We start from the raw sequence: 24,506 nt of genomic DNA, 5'->3' as shown, positions 1-24,506 counted from the left end.
CCACATCAAGTAATCCTGAAACTGTCTGACCCATCCATCGTATTTTCAGATTACATTCTCGGTGCCAGTGATAGCGCAGTGTCAAACTTAAGGGGTTGCCGTCATTTTCTGCATGAAGGTAGTGATCTATTTTATCTAAAAAAAACTTTCATGGAAACCATTGAAGGAAAAATCAAGAATTCCTTGGGTAAGGTCCTTGCACAGAAACCAGGTGGGATGGAAATGATAGCAAGGGACAGCAAAGAAAATTGCACAGGCCCCTGTCCATCATTGCGTGTCTCATTTTTTAAGGCCATCAATGAAAGATTAGATATGTTGCCTCTAGATCCAGACACATGGGCAGGGGATGCAATGACAAATGCTCAAATGATGTGGGTCAACCTTACTAACTGGAGCAGCCAGTTTTGGCCAGCTAGAACGTTTAATGTGTATCCAGCCTTTCAATGTGAATGGCCTGAAGATGCAAAAATCATGTGGCTTGAAAGAGATAGATTTTGGCCTAGTGAAGCCATTGTACAAGAAATAGCACAGTCTTGCTGTTATCTTCTTCCTTTGTGGAACAATTTCAGAAATGAACATGACCATCTGACAAACAAGGAGGTAATGGAATTGCAGATTACCTTCGGCACATCAGAGTATTTGTTATTCTCAGAAACAGGACCAAAGGAGAGGCAGTGTGTGGTGATTTTAAAAGCTCTAATTGAAAAGCATTCACTGAACTTTCAAATTTTATCATCGTTTGTCATCAAGACAGTCCTTTTCTGGTATTTACAATCAATCCCTCTAAGTCAGAGACAAGGTTTGGGAAGAGGCGAATTACTTGTGAGACTCCTGGACAATCTAATTTGTTTTTTGAATGAGAAGAACTTACGTCACTTTTTCATTCCCAGTGTTAACCTACTGGATAGCTTTGATTCAGTTGAAATCAGTAATGCGCTTCAAGATGTGAAGAAAGTAAGGAGAGCCTTGCTTGATCATCTGTCTGAGCTCTTTCAGTTGGAGGGCTCGAAAAGACTAAACGAAGATTTTGTCAATAAAGTTCTCTCTTTCATTTGATGCAAAGTTGTAACGCGAGAGAGTTGAAACGTTATTCTGTATTTTTTTCACATTATTTTTGTATATTTATCGTCAATTTGTAATCACTCAAAATAGACGTCTGTTCTTTCTTGATCCATTAGCACCCAGAGCAACAACTAGGACAACAACTAGATTCGGATAAAAAATATGTGAAAAGAAACGTAATGCGTAATAATTATTACTGGGCTGCCTGTGGCAAAGCCCAAATAAGTTCTGAATAGCGCGTTTTTCGAAAAAAAAAAAAATGTCGGATGCATAACCAAGCAGGCATTGTATGTCCCGTCCCACCCACAATGGGGCGATAACTGGGATAAGGGGGATATTCGTTTCAGATAAAATCAAACAGACTTGAAACTATTTATGAAGTATTTAATAGGCCACTGTATCGCGCACCTGGTAGACCAGTGTACCCTAATTATGGGGGCCTTGTGTGTTTATAGACTCAGGTGAATATGATTCGTTACAATTTCAAATGAGCAGATTTAGATTAAACATGCTGTTTTAATCAGTTTACTAATTCCTTTGCATTTTTATAAAATAGTTTTCCTTGATAGTTTTCTAACTTACAGTCTTTCATTTTATTTTTGTAATAATCGCGACTTTTTGCAGGTGTTTTGCAAACCAGAGGACACTACGACATCTTGGGCTTGAAAAAGCGTTATTCAAGTATGACAATTTTGTCCTGCTCAACATGACCCAACACAAATTAATTTTCGAAGCTGTTAAAGAAGAACGGATAATAAGCCAGCTTCGAAGGTGTGTTCTGCCAGTAGGGAGCATGTTTGAGGGTTCACACATCGCAGAGTGCCCAAGCGATGGTGGCATTTCACAAGAAATGGATTTTATGCTTATTTTACCGGACGTGACTGCTAGTGAAAGAGACGATGGAGTTTTGCAGTGTTGTTCAATAGAAGGGCCCAATCCCGGCTATGTCAATTTGAAAGTGCTGGATGCTACACGCATTACGCTGGAGGACACACCCTTTATGCAGGATATAATTAGGGACCCTATGGCAATGTTTTACGAGGTACATAACGACGAACTGTTTCTTTCACATAAATTTGTTAGGGTATTTGAAAGACGAGTAGAATATGCAGTGACCATGGTGATGGGAACAAAATTTGCCACAGGTCTCGAACTTGGCATGAAGCGGAAAAGTGTCGCTGATCTTTACCCAGTGATGACAATTTTCTTCAAAGAACCAATTCATTGTCTTATCTGGCCTGACTCCACGACTTGGCCTGATTGTGCTTTAGGAGCGCTGTTTGACACGTTATCGATTATCCAAGACCGCCAGCGTGACATTTCGTGGCAAAATCAAATCATAGACATCGCACCTGCCATATTATGCGACATCCCTGTGAGTGTCGAAAACTCTTGGCTGAAACGAAAAAGGTGCTGGCCTTGCCAAAGTATAGTAGAAAAAATCTCAACTCTCCCATGTTACCTACTTGCCAAGCCACACCCGTTTACCTCAAACAAACTTTTAGAGTGGCGATTTAGCTTTAGCTCAGCGGAGTTGCTTCTCAGTTCGGCTATAAAGCCTTGGGAAAAGCAGTGTCTTATGGTTCTTAAAGCACTGAGAAGAAAATACCTTCAAGAACCAAAGGTTATTGCCTCTTACCATTTAAAAACTGTCCTTTTCCATGTATTAGAGTCCTTGCCTCGTAGTAAAAGAGAATCTCTGAGCCGAGGTGTCTTCTTGGAGAAACTTCTGGATCAAATGATTTACTGTGTAAAGAGCAAAAACTTGCCCAACTTTTTTATCCCAGAAAATAACATGTTCCGCCACTGCGAAGATGCCGATCTTTCCACAGTCCTTTTAAAGCTTCGAGACATGAAAGAAAATTTGCTGGCTTACCTTACAGAGGACTTGTTCACAACATCTGTTACAGAGGAAAGAGAAGAAGGGGAATTCCAAGAAACATACTGGGGAGTTATATAATTAGCGACACCGAGGAAGATGTTTATGAGGCTGTACGGCCACGCCCATGAAGTGTCTCGTTTCTCATCGCCCTCTCTCAAAAAAGGGATCGGTCGGTCGAAAACGAGAATAATATTATTATTCAAGACAAGAAATATTGACTAAATTACGATTATTTTCACAGTGGAAAGGATTTGTTGCTTTTAAATTCATGATGCCCAAAAAACGGGAACTACTGACAATTCAGGCAATAAACTGATGTATTGATTGTCTTTATTTGACAAATCTTCTTTCACCAAAAACCGATTGAAACGTCAAAGTTTCCTTTCCTTTAACTGAATAATCTGAGGCCTAAACTAAGCGTACCCCCCTTCCCTTCCCCCTCAAAAGAAATATTTCCTTACATCTCAGTCCTCTCTTAGCCTTTTTACCTGTAATATACTAGTAATAACCAAAGGTTAGGGAGTGAAATTGCGGTCGTCTCGCCCGAAAGTCAATTCGCCCGACGGCGTTCGCCAGGACGTAAGTCGATTCGCCTGTTCATGTACATCACTCTACAATTTGATAGACATACCTTTCGAGATGTTGTTGTAGTTAACCTTGGATTCCACATGTGCAGTCACTGTGTGTCTATTCATGCTTATTCCCTTTTTTAGGCTTAAAGAACGACAAATACGCTTCGGGGAAATCGAGTTAGTCTGAGCGAACTGCTATCGGGCGAAACGACCTAATACCAGGGGAGTGTGGGTGAGATCGATCGCTTTTCAGGTGAAAATGCTCTTGCTCTAACGCTGCGCTTTGTGTGCTATGTATTCCAGTCATTCTTGGTGAACGGCCAAACGAATGTTGACTACAAGTAAAACCCTCCGTGATGCGTAATCCTGTAAAAAGGCTCAGATTTGGATTGCGGTTTCCTCTGGTCGCCTGCAATCATTTTTCTTGCGTGAATGAGGAAACTTACGACCCTTAAAACAAACTTTACAACACTTTCCCATGAAATAATAATACTTCCCAATTTCTAACGAATCATTCTCAGATTTGTTCCGCCGGCTTTATGTAAAGGTTCAACAATGCGAGTGTTTATTCCGGGACTCGGAATAGGTATACCCCAACCCTCCAACAGTGCGTTATTAGCGGAAACCAAGGCTCCCTCGGAGTACGCTCGGTACGGGTTGTATGCACTGCCTACAATGTAAATCTGTTTCCTTGGAAATGGCTTCTTTGCCCAATTCTCAACTCTTCTCATCGACACGTTACACCCGGGCCTCTGTAGGTACCTGCGCAAAATGAAAAATAGCAAATATAGCAAATGTAAACGGTAGCAGACATGGCAGTAGTGTACATTTACCGACCAGACAACAGTTTTCCAATGTCCACTTAGCAATGGGTCTTTGTCACACGGCGGCCATTTTGTCCCGAGAGACTAAAGTAGCTTTGTTTTACCTGTCTAGCCTCGCGCTTCCACGTTTTCACTGCGAGGTCGAGGGTGGTAAAACAAAGCTTTTTTCAGTCTCTCGGAACAATATGGCCGCCGTGTGAATAAGGCCCATGGACTCCATCTGTGAATGCCAGTCTAGCCTGCGAATACAGCCGTATCTCCTAGTCCCTCACCGTTGGGTACGCTTCGCGGATCGGACGTCTGCGCCACAAACACCGAAATTCCATACTGATCATGCCAAGCAATGACTGCGCAATAAATCTGATAGTCGTTGGATTAAGATCAATATATGGAATTTCTGTCAGTGAAGCACAGACGTCTCTCCAGCGAAACGTTCCTCGCGCTGACGGCTGTATTCGCAGGCAAGTTCAAAACCCAACTGGAAAATTTTATTGTTAAATTGTTTTATTTTTTTGTTTTTGAGAAGGTAAACATAATTTTGTTTCGAGCAAAGTTTATCTCAAAACAGCATGCGAGAGACAGAGCTAGAAACCAAAACTTTCGAGCGATGGATGCGAGAAGAATCACTGTAAAAAGACAAAATCAGTATGCTTCTTACCAGGCTCCCTCGTTCCAGTACTTGTAGACTGTTTCCAAGGGCTTAGGAACTGTCATGTTAAACTTATACTCAATAGCACGATGAACTTCCTGGTCAACCAGTGACTTGGAAACTGAGTTTAGAATGCTTCCCCATTTTTCGCCACACTCGCCGTCTTTATACGCAAGGTGCAGCACCGCTTCGCCATTTTTACCGCGCGCACTAAAGAAAACGAAAGAGAAAAGTCACTTTCTGTGATAAGAGAGCGAATGATAGATAGTTGATAAATGCTGATCGTAGCGGCAAACTCTGATATTGATCTTCAGTATGTGGGGAATTTGGACAAATGTGACTAAGGTCACGTGATTGGTTCTTGCCTTCTTTTAGGCGAAATATACTCATCAGTCTATAGAAGATTAACGAAGATAATAAAATCGCGATCGAAGAGGTTGACGAGACAGATAATAAAAGAAGTTGTATAAAAACTTCAAGTGTTAGGCCCAGTTCAGACGTCGTGCTTCTGCCGTGCCGAACTAAATTCAGGCCAGTGATTAAGTTCGACAAAAGCACGGCAGAAGCACGGCGTCTGAGTCAAACTTTTGAATTAAGTTCGGCGAGCAATTAAGTTCGACAAGCGCTGCCGTGCTACACGGCTCACGGCTCTAAACATTGTGTAGTGGAATTTTGGTTTTGATTTTTAGCACTGTAGATTTGTCAGTACGCCTTTCTTCCGTGCTGTTAGTTTTCGAGAGTTCTCATTGACATCAAGCCGAACTTGACTAATCACAGAGTGTGCTATTCACCTGTGAGGAAGGGTCCATCCAAGGCAATCACTGTTAGACAGGAATCTCTCCATGGGATACAATTGCGTTGCTTCGTCCTTAATGTCTTCCCACCACGCCCTTTCGTAAACTGCCGCCGCTTTGAATGCCGGGAAGGCCTTGATAGATTTAAACTCCTCTTCTTGTTGAATCATTCGTGCCACGCTGCCACGAATCTTTTTAAAAGACCCTGGAGGAGCAGCAACCACGAGCTTTTTTGCTTTAATCTTACCTGTTGATGTTCTGAGTACAAAAATGTTTTTTCTTTGGTTTATCGATGAGATTTCACTTCCAGTATAGATCTTTGCTCCAAGTTCTTTGGCAGATTTCTCGAGAGCATTTGTGATGGCAGACATTCCTTTTACGGGGCGGATTTCGTTCCCTGTAAAATCCTCGTCTAAGAGCTTGTAGTACTCTACTACACCTGTAGCACCTGTTGAATTGCATTTCAGAAGACGTTATGACTCCGATCCCATCTAAAATTAAGTCTTACAATCCATTCAACGCTTTCAATCTTAGATCGAGCTATATGGTGAGATGAATAGACCATTTTACAGTTGTGGGCTTAGTATCCAAGACTTTGAGTGAACGTGAGGCTGAGGTTGACCTTGTTTTGATACAAACCTCTTTCGTTTCTTATAGAAATTATACTTATTAATAAAAACTAGCACAACATAATTTACGTATTAAATCAGGAAGGGATGTATCAACTCTAACCTCCTTTCCACCTGTAATGGACAAATTGTTTGAGTGTATTAATTTTCAAAGCGTATAAAAAATCATAATTTTTACAAAGATATTTCCGAAATCAAGATTCCATGGTTAAAATAGCCCAACTTGGAAAAACGTTTTCTGCAGTACAAAAAAAAAATCTAAAAAAGCATTACAATCGTCATATGATGATGTTAATTAAAACCAGTCAAGAAATTGACAAGAAAAGAGTAAGATACAGTAAAGTAACAAACTGATCTTAACCCTCGGACGTACACGCAAAGTCATACTCCTACCGTGGCACAAGGGGGGATTGATGGAACTTTGACAGAGTTTTTTTATGTTGCAATATTTCGAAACGATTTTGTCTTCAGTGAAAAGCCTTTTTAATTTTTTTTACAGGATGAGGTATCTTTTATGGATGGTGGTGCTGCTGGAGGTCTGTGACGTCACCAAACATGGTCGCCATCTTGGCCGCTATCTTGGATTTTATCAAGAATTAGAAATCAGGTAAAAACAGTGAGAACTAATACTTTTTTGCACTTAGCATGCAAAATAACTTTGCATCATTTTATCCACAAGTTTTTCTTTTATTCCTGAAAGAAGTTGAAAAAACTTCACTCAAAAATGGCCTGACCACCTGCTACCTATTACGTCATATCCCTGACCATCACATCACCCCCACCCCCCACCCACCCCTGCCTCCCCCATGTACGTCCGAGGGTTAATACTCGCCTCCTCTTAAGTCGCCTTCATAACCAAAGACATCAAAGTAAAATTCCGATCCCTCTGGCGTGAGAATATTCTGTTGGTAGGTCTGGAAAGTGGCAAATCTATCCGCTTCTCTCACATGCTCTTCGTTGAAAAGATATTGATGCATTTCACTCCAGGTCATATTCTGAAACTTGCCTTTTAGTAGAGTTGGAAAGGACTGTTTTTTGATTTCGTGGTCCTCGCGAGATGACTGTCCTCTGGTCTCAGTACGCGAGTTTTCGTAAAAATTCCACTCCTCGTACGGAATGGACAACCTTTCAAGAATATTCCTGCATAGCAGTAAAAAAAATATATAAACATAGTTCAGATATTCCGCTCCAATATTAGCGGAATTTGCACTGCAAGCTCAACAACTTGAGCTGGAATGAATGTCATGACATCGTACCTTTTGGTCACCTGTAATCCCTTATTCATATGACTCAGTCGTCAGCTATCACATAATTTGAGAGATGCTACCGAGTTGAAAAACTTCGTATGGGCCGTTACCAGGAGTTAGGAGCCGAACTACTAAAACCGTGATAAACACCCAAAATTCAGGATTCTTCTTTGACTTTTTCACTTTATAGATGTTTGTATCTTGAGCGAATCCTGGAGTATCTTTAGTGTCCCACCTGAGCTTTTTTAGGGATGTGTTTGGGGGGGGGGGGGGGGGGGGTCTGAGTTGAGAAGGGACAAGATAATTGGGGAACACAGGGATGCACGGGCCCCCAAGGAAGCCCTGTCATCCCTGGGACAGTTCCCAGGGATAGAAGTCATAAGATTTCTTGATAATAATACAATGCTTGATTGGAGAGTCTTACCGAAGGTTGTAATTTGCCAGATCAATCCTCCAGGCGCCCAGGCCTAAAAAAAAGAAACAGAGATTTGGCAACGGCATGTTTACGTATCTTAACTTTTTCCTGTTATGGACCTAGTTCCTTCAATCCATACGTGACGATATACGCTTCCCTACTCTAGACAGTCATGAAAAGTTCGTAATAGTCCATTTTTAACAGCTGTCTTGAAAAGTCAGTAAACCTGTTGGAATTTTATATGTCATTGCATGCTGTTTGTATTATGTATTAATAGTATTACTGTAGATCAAGGTCTGGCGTGGTTGCCTGTCTGTCTGCCATGTAGTTTGTCGGGCATGGGATAGTATGCAGCGAGAAGAATCATGGAGAACTTGCAAAACGCGAACACTTGGGAAGGCTCAAAGTTTTTGCGCTTCCCATGACCTCACGCCGCGACTCCAGCCGAAAATACCACGAAGCGCCCTGGGTTCGAGATAGCAAACATTGCTTTTCTAAGTAAAGGCCCAAATACTAGCCATATACACCTACCCACAGTTTCATCCGGCACCTGAGGAAACACGTAATCGTAGAATCGTCCACCAAGACGCGCGTTCCTTTCAAACACGCACACGTTAGTTTCTTTCTTGTGTCTAAGGAGAGATTCTGCTGTATACAGTCCTCCAATTCCACCACCCACAATGGCTACTTCACAATGCAGCACCTTTTTACCTAAAATGCATTGTAATTTTATAGAACAGAGATCAAGAAAAACCTGAGTGGACTATAGGCACCAAGAGAGATGTAGGTACTTAATAGCTGGGCTCCCAGAGGGGGTATTTTAGGAATTTTTGGGTGGGGATGTGCCGCCTGGAATCTGGAACCTTTAGCCTATACCAGAGCTAGCTCAACTGCATTTTGCTACACTATACTTGACCAAACTACCCAAATCCCCCCTATCCTAGAGTAGCTATTTTCAAGAAAATAAGGAGGTCACTAGCACAGTCCAGCCAAAATAAAACCGATTTCACTTTTTGTATTCTTGAATGGTAATTCCTGATTTCCCTAGTCTAAACAAAATCTTCAAAGAACTCATCAGTTTCCTGGAAAATGATACTCTTTTCTAGACCCAAACTCTCTGACTTATATACCCTATGCCACAGTAAACTGCTTAAAAACCATACCCTTCGGAGCGGCACATACCTATATAGGCCATATATGGTAACCCCCCCCCCCCGGGAGATACCCGGGCCCTACGGGAAATAGGTAGAGTTCTGTTTCTCCGGGACCCTTAAAATGTGCAGCAGGGTCGAGGGGACGCAAAGCTCATTATTACCTGTAGGACCAGTCATTTGAAGCCTACCAACTCAAAAATAAGAAATTAAAACAAATATATTGAAAAATCGAGGCACGTCACCACGAATAGCACATAGATTCCTTCCTATTGGTAGGTACATGACCCGTCGTATGCAAGTTTAGAGAACCCTGCAGACGTAACTAGATATTTGATATCACCTACAATTTTCCCGAGTCTATCAAGGCGCTAAGGGTTCTATCTCACAGTAAGCACCTCCCCCGATTCCTAAGTTTGTGCATGTGCACCTCTCGTATTTGGCCTAGAGTAGCCAGGGGGCTCAAAAATAGTAAGCCACACTTCTAAGTAGATTTCTGTTCACCTGCCCAAATATAAATTTAAGACATAAGTCCTCACCACGGATTCGTGCATTCCTGACATTAGTCTGCAATCGAGGCAAAAATCAGTTAATTGGCAGTAGAAGATAAGCTAAGATAGACAATTATGATTTCTTTCGCTGAGCATGCAAAAGGTGACAACATTCCCTTTCTCGCCCCATGTAAGTGAGTTCAAGACAATCTTCAGGATTCTAGATTCCGGATTCCTGCATTCCGAATTCCAAATGTTAGTGGGAGTCCGGAATTCATTGACCTGTATTCCAGATTCCAAAACCCAGGATTACACGTTCCACAAGCAAAACATTTCCCGGATTCTGGAATCCGATTCCCTTTAATGAGGCTGCCTTTCTAATCTTGGAAGAAGCTTGGACTTTGAATCTGGGTAAATCAGAGAGGATAGGCTCTAATCGCCTCATAAGGTTATCAGGATTCCGGAATCCGTGAAATTTTTGCTTGTGGAACCTAGAATCCGGAACATTTTTGCTTGTTAGCGGAATCTGAATCCTGGCTTTGGAATAAATAATTCAACTCAACGAATCGGGAATCCCGCTAACAATTAAAATCCCGGAATCCAAGTTCCACTGACAAAGAATCTAAAGTCCAGTATTTGGAATCCGGAATCTTTGAAGAGCTTTGCTCCTTTGTGAATCTTAAAACGCAGTCTAAGCCTGTTTTTTCCACAAACCAGTTGTTGGCACGAACGGTCAACGGCGCGAAATATTTCAAATTTAGTGAAATATAAAGAAATTGCTCCCAAAGACGTTTAAGACAAAGTTTGCTGTCAACACTGTTGTTTTATTAAATCTTCTCAAAGCTTTTGTTGTAGAACGAAACATATGCATGTACAAGGAAAGTTAAACGAAGAGTTTTTGCTGTTTTGGCACAGTACAAAAGCTCATTGGATTTTCTGGTATGGTGGTGTTATACAGCTAGTTATAGTATTATTTAATAAAGGTTTTTTTTTGTGGCAGCGACATTTAATAGCAAATTACAGAGAGGTAATCCAGCTAGGAGTAAAACTACCAACAAACCACAGAAAGGATTAAATTTAGTAGCTTATTTACTTGATACGTGTCCAGGGAGAGCTTAAACTATAAACAGTTGCGGGATGAATGTTAAAATTTACGATTAGTTATGCATGAAGGCAGAGAATAATTCAGAGTGGAGTATAGAAGATATAGAGACACAAGGAAACGATTGTGTTTTCTTGATTGTATTAATTATATATTTTACGAATTGTATCTTTCACCATTATCCAGGCCTATCAAAGCATCCGTGTATGCATCTCGCATTTTTGTTCTTTTATAATCTTATGCCAATCATATGCAAAAATATCAAAAACGGTTGTTACAACCTCATTTGTTTAAAGGTTCTTTGAACGTGGATGGTAAAAATCGCAAGATTGCTGCCAATCAAAGGGCCTGTTTACATGGAGTGGGGGACCCCGGTCTAGTGGGGTAAGTTTCTTTTGTTTTGTATCCCCAAGAGCGTGAAAACAAAAGAAACCAACCCCACTAGACCGGGGTCCCCCACTCCATGTAAACAGGCCCTTACTGTGGTTTAAATCGAATTTGCGGGAGTCTGAAAAACCTATTCCCAGAGGTGGACAACATTAACATTAACATCAGAGAACAATGCTTGAGAAGTAACACTATTATAGCAGTCAAGAACTCACTGTTTTTTTCGCCACTAAAACGCCAGCAGCAATTTCAAAACACAACAAGAAGATTGCCCTGTTCATTATTTGGTCCCATATACAGCGTATGAAAATGGCGATAGATTGTTGGATGAAGTTCAGCGATGTTGAATTGCAGCACTTTGGTCGAGGCACGAAGTGACCCCACTGATTTCAAATTAAAACACAACCTTTTTGCAATAAGCTGTTTACTGATATACGATATATAAAACTCTACGACGAGTTCATTTACCATATTTGGTTACAACAGCGGTCATGAGTTGACAACCCTCCATCGGTGAGCCAATCAAAACGTAGTATTTCCACTAATATGGGCAGTTGTTAGGACTTCTATAGTTCGTTTTCACGTGACGTCACGGCTGCCGTATTTGTGTACAAAACAATGAATCGGCGGTCATGTTTGTGTACAAAAAAAAAGATCCTCTGGGAGTTAAACTCTTTTCACATGTCAAAACTTTCTTTTCTTCCAAACAATTTGCAAAGCAGCTGCTGGACCACGTGACTGCAAACGATCTATGAAACAGCCCCTATTCAAAAATACCGTTTTACCGCCAAAAGTTTGCATGACCATTGTGCAATTTCTTCGATTGTACAATTTTCTTCGGGACGATTTTAGGCACCAAGAAACAATGCAAACTCAAAATATTGGAGGGAAAGCAAGGAGTGTTGTGGTTTTTTTTTTCTTTAAATAAGGCCCATTAAACGTGTGCGTGTTTGATTTTTTATTGACTCCCTCAAGGCTGCTATAGATTTTTTCAGTCACGGGGTCAGCAGCTTTGCAAATTGCTTGGAATAAAAGAAAGTTTTAACATGTCAGAGTTCAAAGCCCACAGGATATTTTTTTGTACACACACATGGCCGCCCATTCATTGTTTTGTACACAAATTTGGCCGCCGTGACGTCATGTGAAAAAGATCTATTGATAATCCTTTGTCGTAAAAATTTCTTTACATCGTCTTTAGTCCTATTATCCTCCTTGGTTACACTTGGATAGTAGGAAATAAGCGTTGACAGGCTAAACACGACTTCTTTTTTTCTCTCTCGCGCGAAGCCGGTTACTAACACTACACAGTGCATTCTAAACTTTGACTGAGTAAATCTTGTTTTTGCCGCACTAGGCTTACATTAACAGGTCACGAAGCTGGTTTGTTACATGCATACTGAGTGATCATTTCCTGTGGTTTATGCTTCTGTAGGTGTTCCTGATAAGATTTGATCTCAGATGCAGTTATAAAGTGTTTTAATTTTCTTTGACCTCTGTTTCTTATGGCTAAATAAAGATTTTAGTTCCTTTGGTTTCCTCCGAAATGCCTGGATCTGAGTAACTACATGCATGCATGTAATTAAGTTTCTTTTTCCGTGAATGTGTTTTTTTCTTGCTATGTCAGCGTGGCGCTGGGCCCAGCTCTTAAGTATTGTTTGCAGGATGTTGAATTTTCACGATAGTGCCGGAGATCTGTAGATTGGAGTTGTACAATGTAGCTTAAAACTAAAGCTACATCAAGTATGGAGAATTATGCTGTGTGTCAGTCAAGATCATTCTCTAAGCGCTGATGCAGTCCATTTAGTTTTTCTTGAGATAGTCAGTTGCTACTTTGGTTAAATCTTAGGTGCAGAGAGCGAAACAGGGTGTCAGAATAGTAGTAGCTAGGATCGAAAATACTAACTTGCCATTGGCTGCAAAAAAGTGACCAATGGCGTAGGTGTCTCTTTCACCCGCGTTCTGTTGTGCTTTCTACAAGGTCAAAAACCCTTTTGGGGGCTGAACGGGTATGATAGTATTTGACTAGGTTGCAGTGATAGTAGATCACTGGCATGTCCTAGTGCGAGTGATTCTCTTTCTCAGGAGATTCGAGATATTTTCTCGTAACTTTCTCCGGCAAAATCAGTAGCCCGAGCGAGATTTCTTCCCACGAGGTATATGACGGAGCCTGACTCGTCCCCAGTCGTCTCTCATTATTAGTATCTGGCGTGGAAGACTAGAACGGACTCTTTGACGAAGGGGATGACGGGAATGAAGAAAGGATTGTCTGTGGGCCAAATTTCAGAACTCTTGCGAACAAGAAAGGAAAGTTATTGCAATGTTAAACTGAAGTGGCTGGATACTGGGCAACATTCTGTATAGAAAATGCAGCCACGCGAAAATCAACTCGCCACTGAATGAGTCTAGAAAATTTCCATAAGGAGTTGAGTAGAATTGCATTATACGATTATATCATATATCCTATAAGCTTTAACTATAGTTATAGGTATGAAATAAATCCTATCCGTATAATATACGCAGCTAATTCATCGATTCTGTACAGCAAAGAAAAAACTGGCCGGATACTGGGCACCTGACATCAATAATTAGTGAACGTTTCTGGCCTCCGTTATTCCAAACAAATTGAATTTCAAGAAGAATTAATAAATTTTCTGAGAACCTGGCTTCTTAAATTACATTAAAGAACACTGCTTGAGAAGTAACTTGATTACTGTATATGAAGGGAAAATATCATCGCAGTTATATTCGCAACTTTTGCAGTTGGGAAAAGAATGCCTGAAAAAAATTAATTCAGGCTTTACGGGATTCGAACCCTTGACCTCTGCGATACCGGTACAGCGCTCTACCAATTAAGCTACAACCCCGGACAAAACTGTTGAGACAATTCCATCTATTTTCTAACTTTTGGGCCCTACTCCCGTCTCCCCCAAACACAAAAAGTAGACCCCCTCCCCACCCCCTATTCAAAGTTGCCTTGGTCTAAAAACCAACGTGTATAATTGCCATGCTATCCTAAACAACTTTGGATAAGGGGAGGGGGGGAAATCGGGCATTCATTTGGCGGAGGTTTCAGTTTTTGCCGGGATGACAGGAAAAAATAGGCATTTTCGCGATTTGTCTCAACCGGTTTTGTCCGGGGTTGTAGCAAGCCAACTGGGAGAAGGTCATTGAATTGGTTCGTTATAAACCCGTGAAAGGATGATGATGTCGAAGTTATGAATTTTTTTTCAGGTTTTTTTTCCGCAACCGCAAAAGTTGCGTATATAACTGCGATGATCTTCCTTCATATAATTCTTCACGCCGCAGTTCACATATACGATTTTCATATGTTCATAACTTCATCACTGCTGTAGTAGTAGAGACCTCGCGGTTTTTTTCGCCATGTGGCGAAAAAAACAGCGATGATAAATTGCAGCACACTGGTCGAGGTACACGAAATGACCCCAATTTCAAATTAAAACACAGCGTTTTTGCAATTAGCTACTTACCGATATGTAATTATAAAACTCTAAGACGAGTTCATTCAGGCCATATTTGGTTACAGCGGGGTCATGAGTTGGCAACCCTCAATCGGTGAGCCAATCAAAATGTAGTAAATCCAATAATATGGGGACTTGCTAGGACTTGTAACAGCCCTTATTCAAAAATAGCTTATTATAATACTCTATGTTTCCCTCCAAACTTTTGTTTGACCATTGTTTATAGTTTCTCCTGGGACGATTGCAGGTACCAAGAAACAACGCATGTATTCAAAATATTGGAAGGAAAACAAAGAGTGTTGTGGCCTTATTTTTGACTAGGCCCATTAAACGTGTGCATGTTTGCATTTTTATTGACCCTTTCAAGCTTCTATTGAAAATCCTTTTGTCTTGAAAATTTCTTTAGTCCTATTATCCTCCTTGGATACTCTTGGATAGTAGGTTTTTCGCTCACTAGTCTATTTAAAAGCGTTCTTACAAAGGTAAGGACCCTCGTCAAGGAAACGCCCCGAAGGGAACTCCAAGAGTTATCAGGAAATGTACAGCACTACCTACGGATATCACTCTCTGTGCAGGCACTCATGATCAGGGGTCAGTTCAGGACGTTATTGTAAGCTTTTTGAGTTCTGCCTTTAACTGAATGAGTGAAGTGACATGTTCCTGTACTGATCCACTTGCGATGTAAAGATTAATTGACAGAGATATCCCGGTTAACAACAGACGGTCCCTGATAATATGATGTATACAAATTAAAACGCCTTCCTTTAAACGCCTTTAAACAATATCAAGACCTATCGATATCAAAGCATTCATTTATGTATTTCACATTTTTGTTCTTTTATAATGCCATTCACTTTCAGTCACTGAAAAACCGTTTTATTCACCCTTGAGCTATTGTAAAAATATCAAAAACGGTTATTGAAACCTTATTTGTTCCAAGACAGGTTCGAACATGGATGGTAAAACGCACAACATCGCCATTCAACTCGTTAATTTGCAGCAATATTGCAAACAAGTTGCCTTTGTTGCCCTTTTACTGTGGTTTAGTTAAGTCGGACTTGCGGAAGTCTGGAAAACCTAATTCCCAGAGGTGGTCTATGTTTCAAGACAAAACTTTACTTTTTAAGCCTGAATTGAATTAGCGCAGGATTTTCATAGGTTTATTGTTAGTTTATTTGTCACTAGTTTTGTATCTCTTACTTGTAAGCTTACTTAATCTTAGTTCTCTTAGTTTTGTATCTTGTTTTAGTTTTCGTACTTTTTTATAGCCTACAGTCATCATTTCTACATAAAAAATTCTGTCATTCTGACCACAGGCCGTAGCCCCCGGTTTTGGCTTTACTGATCTTTTGTACCTATATGAACGATGAATAGAGTTAAAGTTAAGTTAAGCTAAGTTAAGACTTGCACATGGATGTAATAAGGTTCACAAATAAATTACATTTTTAAGAGAATACTGCTTGAGAAGTAACACTGCTGTAGCAGTTAAGAACTCACTTGTTGTTTCGCCACTGAAACGGCCACAGCAATTTCAAAACACAGCAAGAAGATTGCCTTCTTCATTATTTGGTCTTTGTATCCAGCGTATGAAAAAGCGATAGCTTATCGGATGAAGTTCAGTGGAGGAAGATGAATTGCAGCACACTGGTCGAGGCACGAAGTGACCCCAACTTCAAACAGAACCTTTTAGCAATTAGCTTTTTACAGATACATAATGTATATATGTTACTGTCAACTTTTTAACTCAGGTAATTTTTATTTTTCTTTTGTTTCAACTTCATTAGCATACACTGCCATACCCAAAAACAAAAGAAAAATTAAAACAAAAACTATCTGAGATAAAAAAATTAACTACAACCTATATACTCTACGACGAGTCCATTTACCATTGATATTTGGTCAAAGCAGGGCGGGTCATAAGCTAAAAACCCACCATTAATGAGCCAATCAAAATGTGGTAAATCCAGTGATATTTAAATATGATATATGGGGACTTGTTAGGACTTCATCAGTCCTTATCAGTTCAAAAATGCCTCAATATTCTCCGTTTTCGCTCCAAACTTTTTCATGCCATGAGCATTGTTTATAGTTTCTCCCAGGGCGATTGTAGTTACCAAGCAAAAATGCATGTGCAAAATACTGAAAGGTAAAACGAAGAGTATTGTGACCTTTTTAAACAAGGCCCATTAAACGTGCGCATGTTTGCATTTTATTGACTCCCTCAAGGTTCAGAAGGTTTCTATTGAAAATCCTTTGTTGTGAAAATTTCTTTAGTCCTATTATCCATCTTTGTTACACTTGGACGGATTGGATGGTAATTTTTGGTTCACTATAAAGCGTTCTGACAAACGTAGGGTCTCTCGTCAAGGAAACGCTTGGCACATGATTATAGCGACCTGCGGAAATCACTATTGGTGCTGGCACTCATAATCTTTGTCTTCAGTTGAGTTCTGCCTTTAATTGTTCGAATAAGTGAAGACCAGCAAGAAGTGACATGTTCCTGCACTAGGTTAACAACAGGCGGTCCCTTATAATATGATGTACACAAAACGCCTTCTGTTAGACGGACACTTACGTTTGGAAAGGCCCTGATATGATTCTGGTCTAATTTTTCAGCGTGGTCGCGTCTTTCTTTCACCGTCTCCCATATTTATTTCTTGTTCACCTCCGCCTCTCTATCTCTCTCTCTCTTCCCCTCTCTCCTTTCGCACTTCTTCCCACCCCCCACCCCCTCCCCACCTCCGCTGGTCATCTGTCAGTCTCATGGCTGTCCGGTCCGTAGCTTCATTACCTATATGGGGATTGTTTAGGGTTGTGCGACGGCGTATAGAAATACAACCCAGTCCAACTCCACCTTCCATAGACGACCACCAATCCAAAACACCAAACATTTTCCCAGTCAAAGCCTTACAGTTGGAACTTCTAGTAAACGGCCACCTCCTTTAAGCAACCGCGACCACTTTTTGGGCCTGACCGTTAATGATTTTGCATTGTTTTTAACCTCTTAAAAGCGACCGCTTGACGAATTCTCTGATCTCTACGTTTGTTTGAGGGGATGGGGTGACTGTACCCTAGGCTAGGTTAACGGGACGTCCGAGAACCCAGGTACAGCTGTGGCCAGGCTTCTTAGCTTTCAGCTATAAATTTAACCAGACACTAGCCTGGGTCCATTAGCCTACGAGTAGCACCCTCTCTTCGACATAGGAACAAAGGAGAAAGGGAGCTCCCTCTCTCCGTTTATTCTTCGTCGGGGGGAGGGTGCGGAAACACGTAGTCAAAGGACCACTGGTTCCGCAATGAGGTGAAAACGGGGAGAGAAGAGAGCCGAGCGGTGGAATGGGAAGGGGGAAGGGGCGCCATCCTTTCCTCTCTTCCAGGCCTGCCTCTCTTCAGACTACGGGTCAGCTCGCTTCGCAACTTCGTCCCCTGCAGGAGCCCCCCGCGGTGGGGTACTCCCATACATGGGCTATAATCCGCTATATAGATACGTGCCGCGGAATAGGGTATGGTTTTTGAGGTTCTCGGTCCTTAAATAGGGTATCTTTTTTGACCCTTTTGTTTCTGTGTCCCTGGTGTGGTCGTTAGATAGGGTAGCTTAATTGTATTATCTAATACTGGAGTGTGAAAACGCCGGCCGGTTGTGATTGCATATTATTAAACTAGGCTTATTCTAGTATTTTATGCTTGATGCTATACATCCAATGTTACAGAGAAGAAATAAAGTTTTCCTTTTCATGCTTTTAATAATTTTGTTTTTTCCTTGAAAAGGGTGTCATTTTTCGGCTTTGGGCCTTAAAAAGGGTATCAGAGTTTATCAGTTTTCGCTTTCTTAGTCCTTAAACAGGGTTAGGGTTCACGAACCTTCGCGGCACATCCCTATCCAAAATTCGCGGGAGTACCCTCCCGGGCAGGAGCCACGGTCTTCTCGTTTTCCAATATGGTGGCGGCAGGGTCTTCGCTCCACGTTTTTGTTTTGTTCTTCGCTTTTCCCCCCCTAACTTGCCCACGGCTTCGAGTGTTCCTCGTTACTCCTAAGACGATTGCGTTACTATTAAAGACAAAAAAAAATGTCAGCTAGGGGGCTAGCATGCGAAAACATCCGTTTCCCCTCGTTCTTCGCCTCTGGGGACGTTTCGCGAGGAGGAACGACGTCCCTCCACGCTAAACGTCCCCGGCTGCGAAGAGCGAGGAGAAACGGATGTTTTCGCAGGCTAGCTTGGGGCAGGAGATAGCTGAGGAGAAAAATCCAGTTTCAAACGAAATCTGAGCTAAAATAGATTGCCGTGAATAAAGAAACTAAGACTTCTATCACTGATATCAAACAACTTTCTGCTGATTTTCGGCGATTTTCCCCTTTTTTTCCTTTTCTTTCGATTTCAAAAATGTAAATACTGGATCAGTTCAAGGTTACCGGAAATGGACCGTAGAACTTCGTACGGTCTTTTATCAGGGAAATACCCTTGTGGAATTGCCTAGCTGTGCGATTTTTTTAAAATAAGGTCTTGCAAAACGCAAACAAGGAGGAAATAGGGCATCCATAGGTCTTAGATTCGTCCATATTTGTCTGTGTGTTGTGGTAGGTCATGGAATTTCGGTTGACACGAAACCGAAATAACCGGCCTGAAGGGGGATTTCCCTGTGACGACACTGTTTGCTAAAAATCCACGCGGGCCTTGAATCAAATGCAAGGTAAATGTTTATATGTCTTATTTTCGTAGCCATTTTAAATATATTTAAAAAAATCATGAAATTATTCAGTTTGGAAACATCTTTGAACTCTGTTGTGATGGTTTGGAAGTGCAATCGACACCTGTGAGTTTTCGCGGGGATTCACCTGATATTTTTGTTGAGAATAGAAATATCATAAAGATTCAAACCTGATTTCAGTTCGAGAGTTGGTCGTGAAGGCTCAACATGGCCAACTGTGAGGCATCAGCCAATTCCCAAGCAGCAATGCAGCGACTAAAGGATGAGTTATCAGATGACGAGAAAAATGGAAACATTGGGAAAATTATCACGTACATTGCAGATCTTTGTCAGACTGGATGGTCTTTTCGGGAGGCTTATCAGAATCTTGGCAAGCTCAGTACGCTTGGTACGCATTTAGAGAAAGTAGGACGCATGCTGGACAACATGACGCGAGACAGCAAAGAAACGATCCTTCAAGTTCTGGATTACCAGAAGAAAAACTGCACGGAAGCCATGATTAAGCATTGCTATGACAAGCAGGGATTTTCACTGATGGAACTTTATGAAGATATCGCACAGGACAAAATTACTAAGCACGAGCAGACGAAGGATATGATTCTAGATGCAATGAAATCTTTTCATCAACAGGAGAGCGACAAGATGATATCTGACATGGTGAAGGGGTCAGCTTTTGTAGCGGCTTTTCAAAGTGTCAAAATTTACATCGCGTGGAAGAAGATTTCGGCTGCATCCAACGTCATTGAAGATCGAAGCGAATTCGATGCCATTCAAAAAAACCTGAAGAAGATGGAGGCGATGGTTACAGAGTTTTTGGATCTCTGCAAAAGAAAACCGAATGATCCAAGTGTTAACCGGAAAATGATGAGGATAAACACGCTGTACACCTCCACACTAGGAAAAATAAGCAACCTGAGAGTGAAGATCGATGGCCACATACAGTGCCTTGATCTTCAAGCAGATTACGCAATGGTGGATGGAGCCGTCAATTTGGCCACCGCTGCAACCCAGGGATTTCAGCTCTGGCACACTTGGTCAGACCTGTCCTCCATTACCAAAGGAATTGGCATGGCCAGTGTAGCTGCCTTCATGGGGCTGGCGTTTGCCAACTATAAAATGTATCAGCTTTCGCAAGATGCATTGATAGACCTACGGAAAAATTTGAATGAAGTCAAAGATCTACAAAATATGCTACAGGATCTTCACGATCAGGCTGCTCAAGTGGTCGAAGAAATGGAGGATTGAATGCCGGAAGCTCACCGGAAGCAGTCAAAGTGAAACAAGATGATCAGGGAAAACTCCCAAGAATACTTATCATGACGTCATCGTCTTATCCGACACCTGCCGCTTAAAGGGTGACTCAAAACGGATTTTGCGTTTCTTTTGTTTAAATACAAAATAATGAATTTTCAACTTAATTCATAGCTGGAATTCTCTCTTCAATTGTTTTGATTTACTGGTGAAGTCTAAATCCAGATGTTTAGGATTAACTGTCAGTGTGTTTCTTTGGAATTATGAGGCCCATTACGTTCTAGAGAGCCTATTCACGCCATACTGACTGAATAGATCACAATAGGACAAAAAATGTAGGAAGTATCTAATAAAATGAAACAAGTTGATTAGGAAAAATTGTCAGAGAAAATGAAATGTATCTGATCATCACACCTGTCAATCTAGTTGCCAGTGCTTTTCCTGTTCAATTAAAGCTTAATCAATAATCACCTTTGAATTGTTTCATTTGATTGCCTTTATGCTAAATGCTAATGCTATTGGGAATAAAACCCATAACCTCAGCACACATGCTCTCCAGCTGATATGGCCCCTTTAAGTGAGGTTAGCCGATCCTTTTTTAAGTATTTCACAACTGTTTTTTCCCATACAAATCCTTGCTTTTCGAAAATCACACAGTAACGCCGATGCTCATATTTCCAGCTTGGGGCTAACTGTGTGTCAACACGCTGAAAAATATTGACTCTTGTTTCCAGGAAAATCCCCTGTCACGTGAAATAGAACAACAACAATGAGTGAAACAATAGCCTGATCCAGGCATTCAGATAGTGGAGTGTGATGCAAAGCAAGAGTGTGGAAGAAAAAAAGGAAGACAGGGAGATAAGGAGAGAGGAGGTTCATTGGCTCTCACTCCCAGGCGCGGATCCACACCGGTTTCCACCGTTTTACGAAAATCGGTCAGAGTTTTCATAGGTAAATAAATTTTCATGAAAAAAAACTTTCCAAGTTAAAATCCGGCCAATATCCTGACTGAATGACTCAGAAACCCAGGAAAAGCGACTTTGGGGAGTGAAAAAAAAAAAAAAAATTCACGGGGTGCATACCTCGGACCCCCTCTAGAAGCTTACGCCTTCGACGCTCGTTTTGGAAAACGGTCAGTATTTATCCTAGATCCGCGCCTGACTCCCTACCCCTACCCTCCCTGTTTTTCCTGCTCACATCTTTTCGCTTCACGCCGCCACCACAAGCAATACATCATGTTATTCGATATATTAAAATTTTATCATGACTCCGACGCTTTCTGGTCATTTTTCTATATTTGGTTTGGGCTTCTTTGTGCTAAATTCTCTAATGCTCTTCTGGGAATTGCAAAACAATGGAGTCATGAAAAATTTGCAATTTTGACCCTAAAGCCTCAGAGTCATTAGAATTTTAATATAATGAATGCAGGCTATTGAAATGATAGCAACTTCCTCATCTCTCCCCAGCCCCGATGCGGTTTTCACGCAACTTTTCGCAATACTCTTTCTCTACTTCAGCTGACTTAGTGTTCTTCAGCTGCTGTATCTTGGAATACCAGGCTATTAATGAAGGGGTATATTTCAAACAAGGAAAATAGGTTTTGGCCAAATGTTTTTTGATTGGCTGTTTTGACAATGTACTTGGTTAAGTATTGGCTAAGTTCAACAAATACAGAGAACGAGAAGCTACTGGTTGAAAGTTGATAATGGACCTACAATAGGCCCTTGATATGTAAAAATTAACCAGAAAAACACTATTGGTCAAGTTTGGTACTTGCGGCTTGTTGATCAGCTAACGGTTGATAGGAGGTCAATTTGGCCAATGCTTTCCTGGCATATCACTTGAGTATCAACTGACATACATGTACATTAAGTGGCCAATATTATCAACCAGTTATGAACTGACTATCAACCAAGTGTTGGCGAACATATCAGCCAACTCTAGCCTGATGAGACAGGTGTCAAAAAATAGACAACAGACAACATGCAGCAAATAAACAAAGCAAAGACAGTTACAGACTGAATATCATCACAGTTATAAGCTTGATAAGAAATCCTGCAGTCGAGGGCCCGTCTCAGTTGGCTTTGAGTTTTGTTGTTCCTTTGCAAGCAAAATTTCCTTTAGCCTGTTGGCCTTTCGTTTTAGTTTCCTTCTTTTCAGTCGTGATAAAAATACACCAGGTGTAGAAACATCATCCATGCTGTTGCTCTGTGTTGTGCCTAACATTTGCATGAATTCACTATTGTACACAGAGATGTTCTGTGGTTGGTTCACACTATTACTCCATGCTGTACCAAACTTTTGCATTAATTTGCCATAATCCACAGTGTTGTTCTGTGGATAGCCAACATTGCTGCTCTGTTGATGGTTCATACTGTTGCTCTGGGTTGAACCTACAGATTGTGTTAATTCACCATGGCTCACAGTGTTGCCCAGTGGATGGTCCACAATGTTCTGCCCATGGTGGCCCTGTGTTGTACCTAAACTCTGTGTAAATTCAACATGGCCCACAGTGTTGTTCTGTGGATGGTTCACACTGTTAATCTGTGCATTCGGTGCACCCAACACTGATAAGTCCTCGTTGAGTGGATTAGACATTCCATCTGATTGTTGCTCTCTGCCTTGCAATCTGCCCTGTAAGATTTTAGCTCTGTTTCTTAGCCTCCTTCTTTTCTTTCGCGTTAAGTTACTTAAGTCAACAGTGGCTTCCTGTGGTGTATCCAACATCGTTACATGTGAGCTCTCACCAAGTGAATAATCAACAGTGGCTTCCTGTGGTGTATCCAACATCGTTGCATGTGAGCTCTCACCAAGTGAATAATCAACAGTGGCTTCCTGTGGTGTATCCAACATCGTTGCATGTGAGCTCTCACCAAGTGAATAATTAACAGTGGCTTCCTGTGGTGTATCCAACATCGTTACATGTAAGCTCTCACCAAGTGAATAATTACATATTTCACCTGACTGTTGTTCTTGTAGTTCCAGCCTCCCCTTTAACCTTTTAGCCTTCTGTCTTTGCTTCTTTAGTTTTTTTCTTTCTGCTGCACTTGGCATAGAATTAAGATCCACACTGTTCCACGTTATTTGTGGTGTAGTTGACAATCCACGTGGACCTGTGCTCTCACCAAGTGAATAATTACATATTTCACCTGACTGTTGTTCCTCTAGTTCCAGCCTCCCCTTTAACCTTTTAGCCTTCTGTCTTTGCTTCTTTAGTTTTTTTCTTTCTGCTGCACTTGGCATAGAATTAAGATCCACACCGTTCCACGTTATTTGTGGTGTAGTTGACAATCCACGTGAACCTGTGTTTGATCTTACGCCTGTGTGAAAGTAATGTTTGCCACAAGTTTTGCAAAACACAGTTGTACGATTCAGCTTTCGAGAAACCTTGGATGCTTTGCTTTTCTTGTGGCTACCTTCCTTCTTCTCATTTGTCTTGTTTTCCTGTATTTGTTTTTTCTTCTTTCGGCGTTTTGGCAGCGTTCTCACAGTACAATTTTCAGCTGTGAACAACTGCAAACAATGTTTGCAATATTTCATCGCAAATGAACGAGATGAGTCCCCCCTAGACAATGAACTAATCTCGCTCAAGTAAAACTTTGCTAAACTTGGATTCTCTTCTGCGCAATGAGTAGCTAACCGCCATAAATGACCAACCTGCTGCTGCGAAAACGTATCCCACGCCATGTTGAACTTTCTAGTTCGTATGGGGTACTTCGTCATGTAAGTTTCACAAACTGTTCCTGTCTCTTCTTCCGTAGTAAACGGAAAGTTCCCGAAATTACCTCGGCACAGATCGGTAAGACACCGAAAACTTCCGAACTTGACCGCTGACCTGAGAGTATGCGCATTAGCCTCTGTTTC

General features: G+C 41.2%; 5 protein-coding genes across 6 annotated transcripts in view; 3 read left to right on the top strand and 2 right to left on the bottom strand.

The window, feature by feature from the left end:
- LOC140942558 (uncharacterized) overlaps positions 1-1,533 on the top strand; it is a 1,931-nt gene extending 398 nt beyond the window's left edge. Inside the window, exon 1 of the mRNA XM_073391480.1 lies at positions 1-1,533. This exon is cut by the window's left edge and continues 398 nt beyond it. Within this exon, the coding sequence (XP_073247581.1) occupies positions 1-1,056 (1,056 nt within the window). The 3' untranslated portion in view covers positions 1,057-1,533.
- The window catches only part of LOC140942542 (uncharacterized), a 4,540-nt gene extending 1,425 nt beyond the window's left edge, over positions 1-3,115 (top strand). Inside the window, exons 1-2 of one of the 2 annotated variants that reach the window (XM_073391468.1) lie at positions 834-954; positions 1,687-3,115. In XM_073391468.1, the coding sequence (XP_073247569.1) occupies positions 1,769-3,022 (1,254 nt within the window). In that variant the 5' untranslated portion in view covers positions 834-954; positions 1,687-1,768 and the 3' untranslated portion in view covers positions 3,023-3,115. Of the gene's footprint in view, positions 1-833; positions 955-1,686 lie in introns of those variants that run through there. The other variant, XM_073391461.1, reaches the window with a different exon arrangement.
- Positions 3,116-3,907: 792 nt separating this feature from the next.
- Positions 3,908-10,161, bottom strand: LOC140933815 (L-amino-acid oxidase-like). Its single transcript, XM_073383511.1, has 8 exons — positions 10,030-10,161; positions 9,765-9,792; positions 8,606-8,785; positions 8,084-8,126; positions 7,245-7,552; positions 5,781-6,231; positions 4,999-5,199; positions 3,908-4,278 (listed from the first exon to the last, which is right to left on the bottom strand). The coding sequence occupies exons 1-8, from the start codon at positions 10,159-10,161 to the stop codon at positions 4,020-4,022; spliced, it is 1,602 nt and encodes a 533-aa protein (XP_073239612.1). The 3' UTR covers positions 3,908-4,019.
- A 9,306-nt stretch (positions 10,162-19,467) lies between these two features.
- Positions 19,468-21,073, top strand: LOC140934002 (uncharacterized). Its single transcript, XM_073383693.1, has one exon. It carries the CDS (start codon positions 19,599-19,601, stop codon positions 20,634-20,636), a length of 1,038 nt encoding a protein of 345 aa, XP_073239794.1. The 5' UTR covers positions 19,468-19,598; the 3' UTR covers positions 20,637-21,073.
- A 461-nt stretch (positions 21,074-21,534) lies between these two features.
- On the bottom strand, positions 21,535-24,337 carry LOC140942533 (uncharacterized). The gene has a single exon (XM_073391452.1). The coding sequence runs from the start codon at positions 24,327-24,329 to the stop codon at positions 22,677-22,679; it is 1,653 nt and encodes a 550-aa protein (XP_073247553.1). The 5' UTR covers positions 24,330-24,337; the 3' UTR covers positions 21,535-22,676.
- Positions 24,338-24,506: the final 169 nt, after the last annotated feature.

Source organism: Porites lutea, chromosome 1, assembly GCF_958299795.1.
Source record: "Porites lutea chromosome 1, jaPorLute2.1, whole genome shotgun sequence".
Lineage (NCBI taxonomy): Eukaryota > Metazoa > Cnidaria > Anthozoa > Scleractinia > Poritidae > Porites > Porites lutea.
Note: the sequence above shows the minus strand (reverse complement) of the source record. Positions and strands in the feature narration are given on the sequence as shown.

Excerpts from the sequence above, each read along its gene's own strand:
- LOC140942533 (XM_073391452.1), bottom strand. The coding sequence starts at position 24,329 with ATGGCGTGGGATACGTTTTCGCAGCAGCAGGTTGGTCATTTATGGCGG.
- LOC140933815 (XM_073383511.1), bottom strand. The coding sequence starts at position 10,161 with ATGAGGCGATTAGAGCCTATCCTCTCTGATTTACCCAGATTCAAAGTC. Across the intron at positions 9,793-10,029 it reads ATGTTTTGCTTGTGGAACGT|ACTAATGTCAGGAATGCACG; the intron begins GTAATCCTGGGT and ends CCTCGATTGCAG. Across the intron at positions 8,127-8,605 it reads GGTGCCGGATGAAACTGTGG|GCCTGGGCGCCTGGAGGATT; the intron begins GTAGGTGTATAT and ends TCTTTTTTTTAG.
- LOC140934002 (XM_073383693.1), top strand. The coding sequence starts at position 19,599 with ATGGCCAACTGTGAGGCATCAGCCAATTCCCAAGCAGCAATGCAGCGA.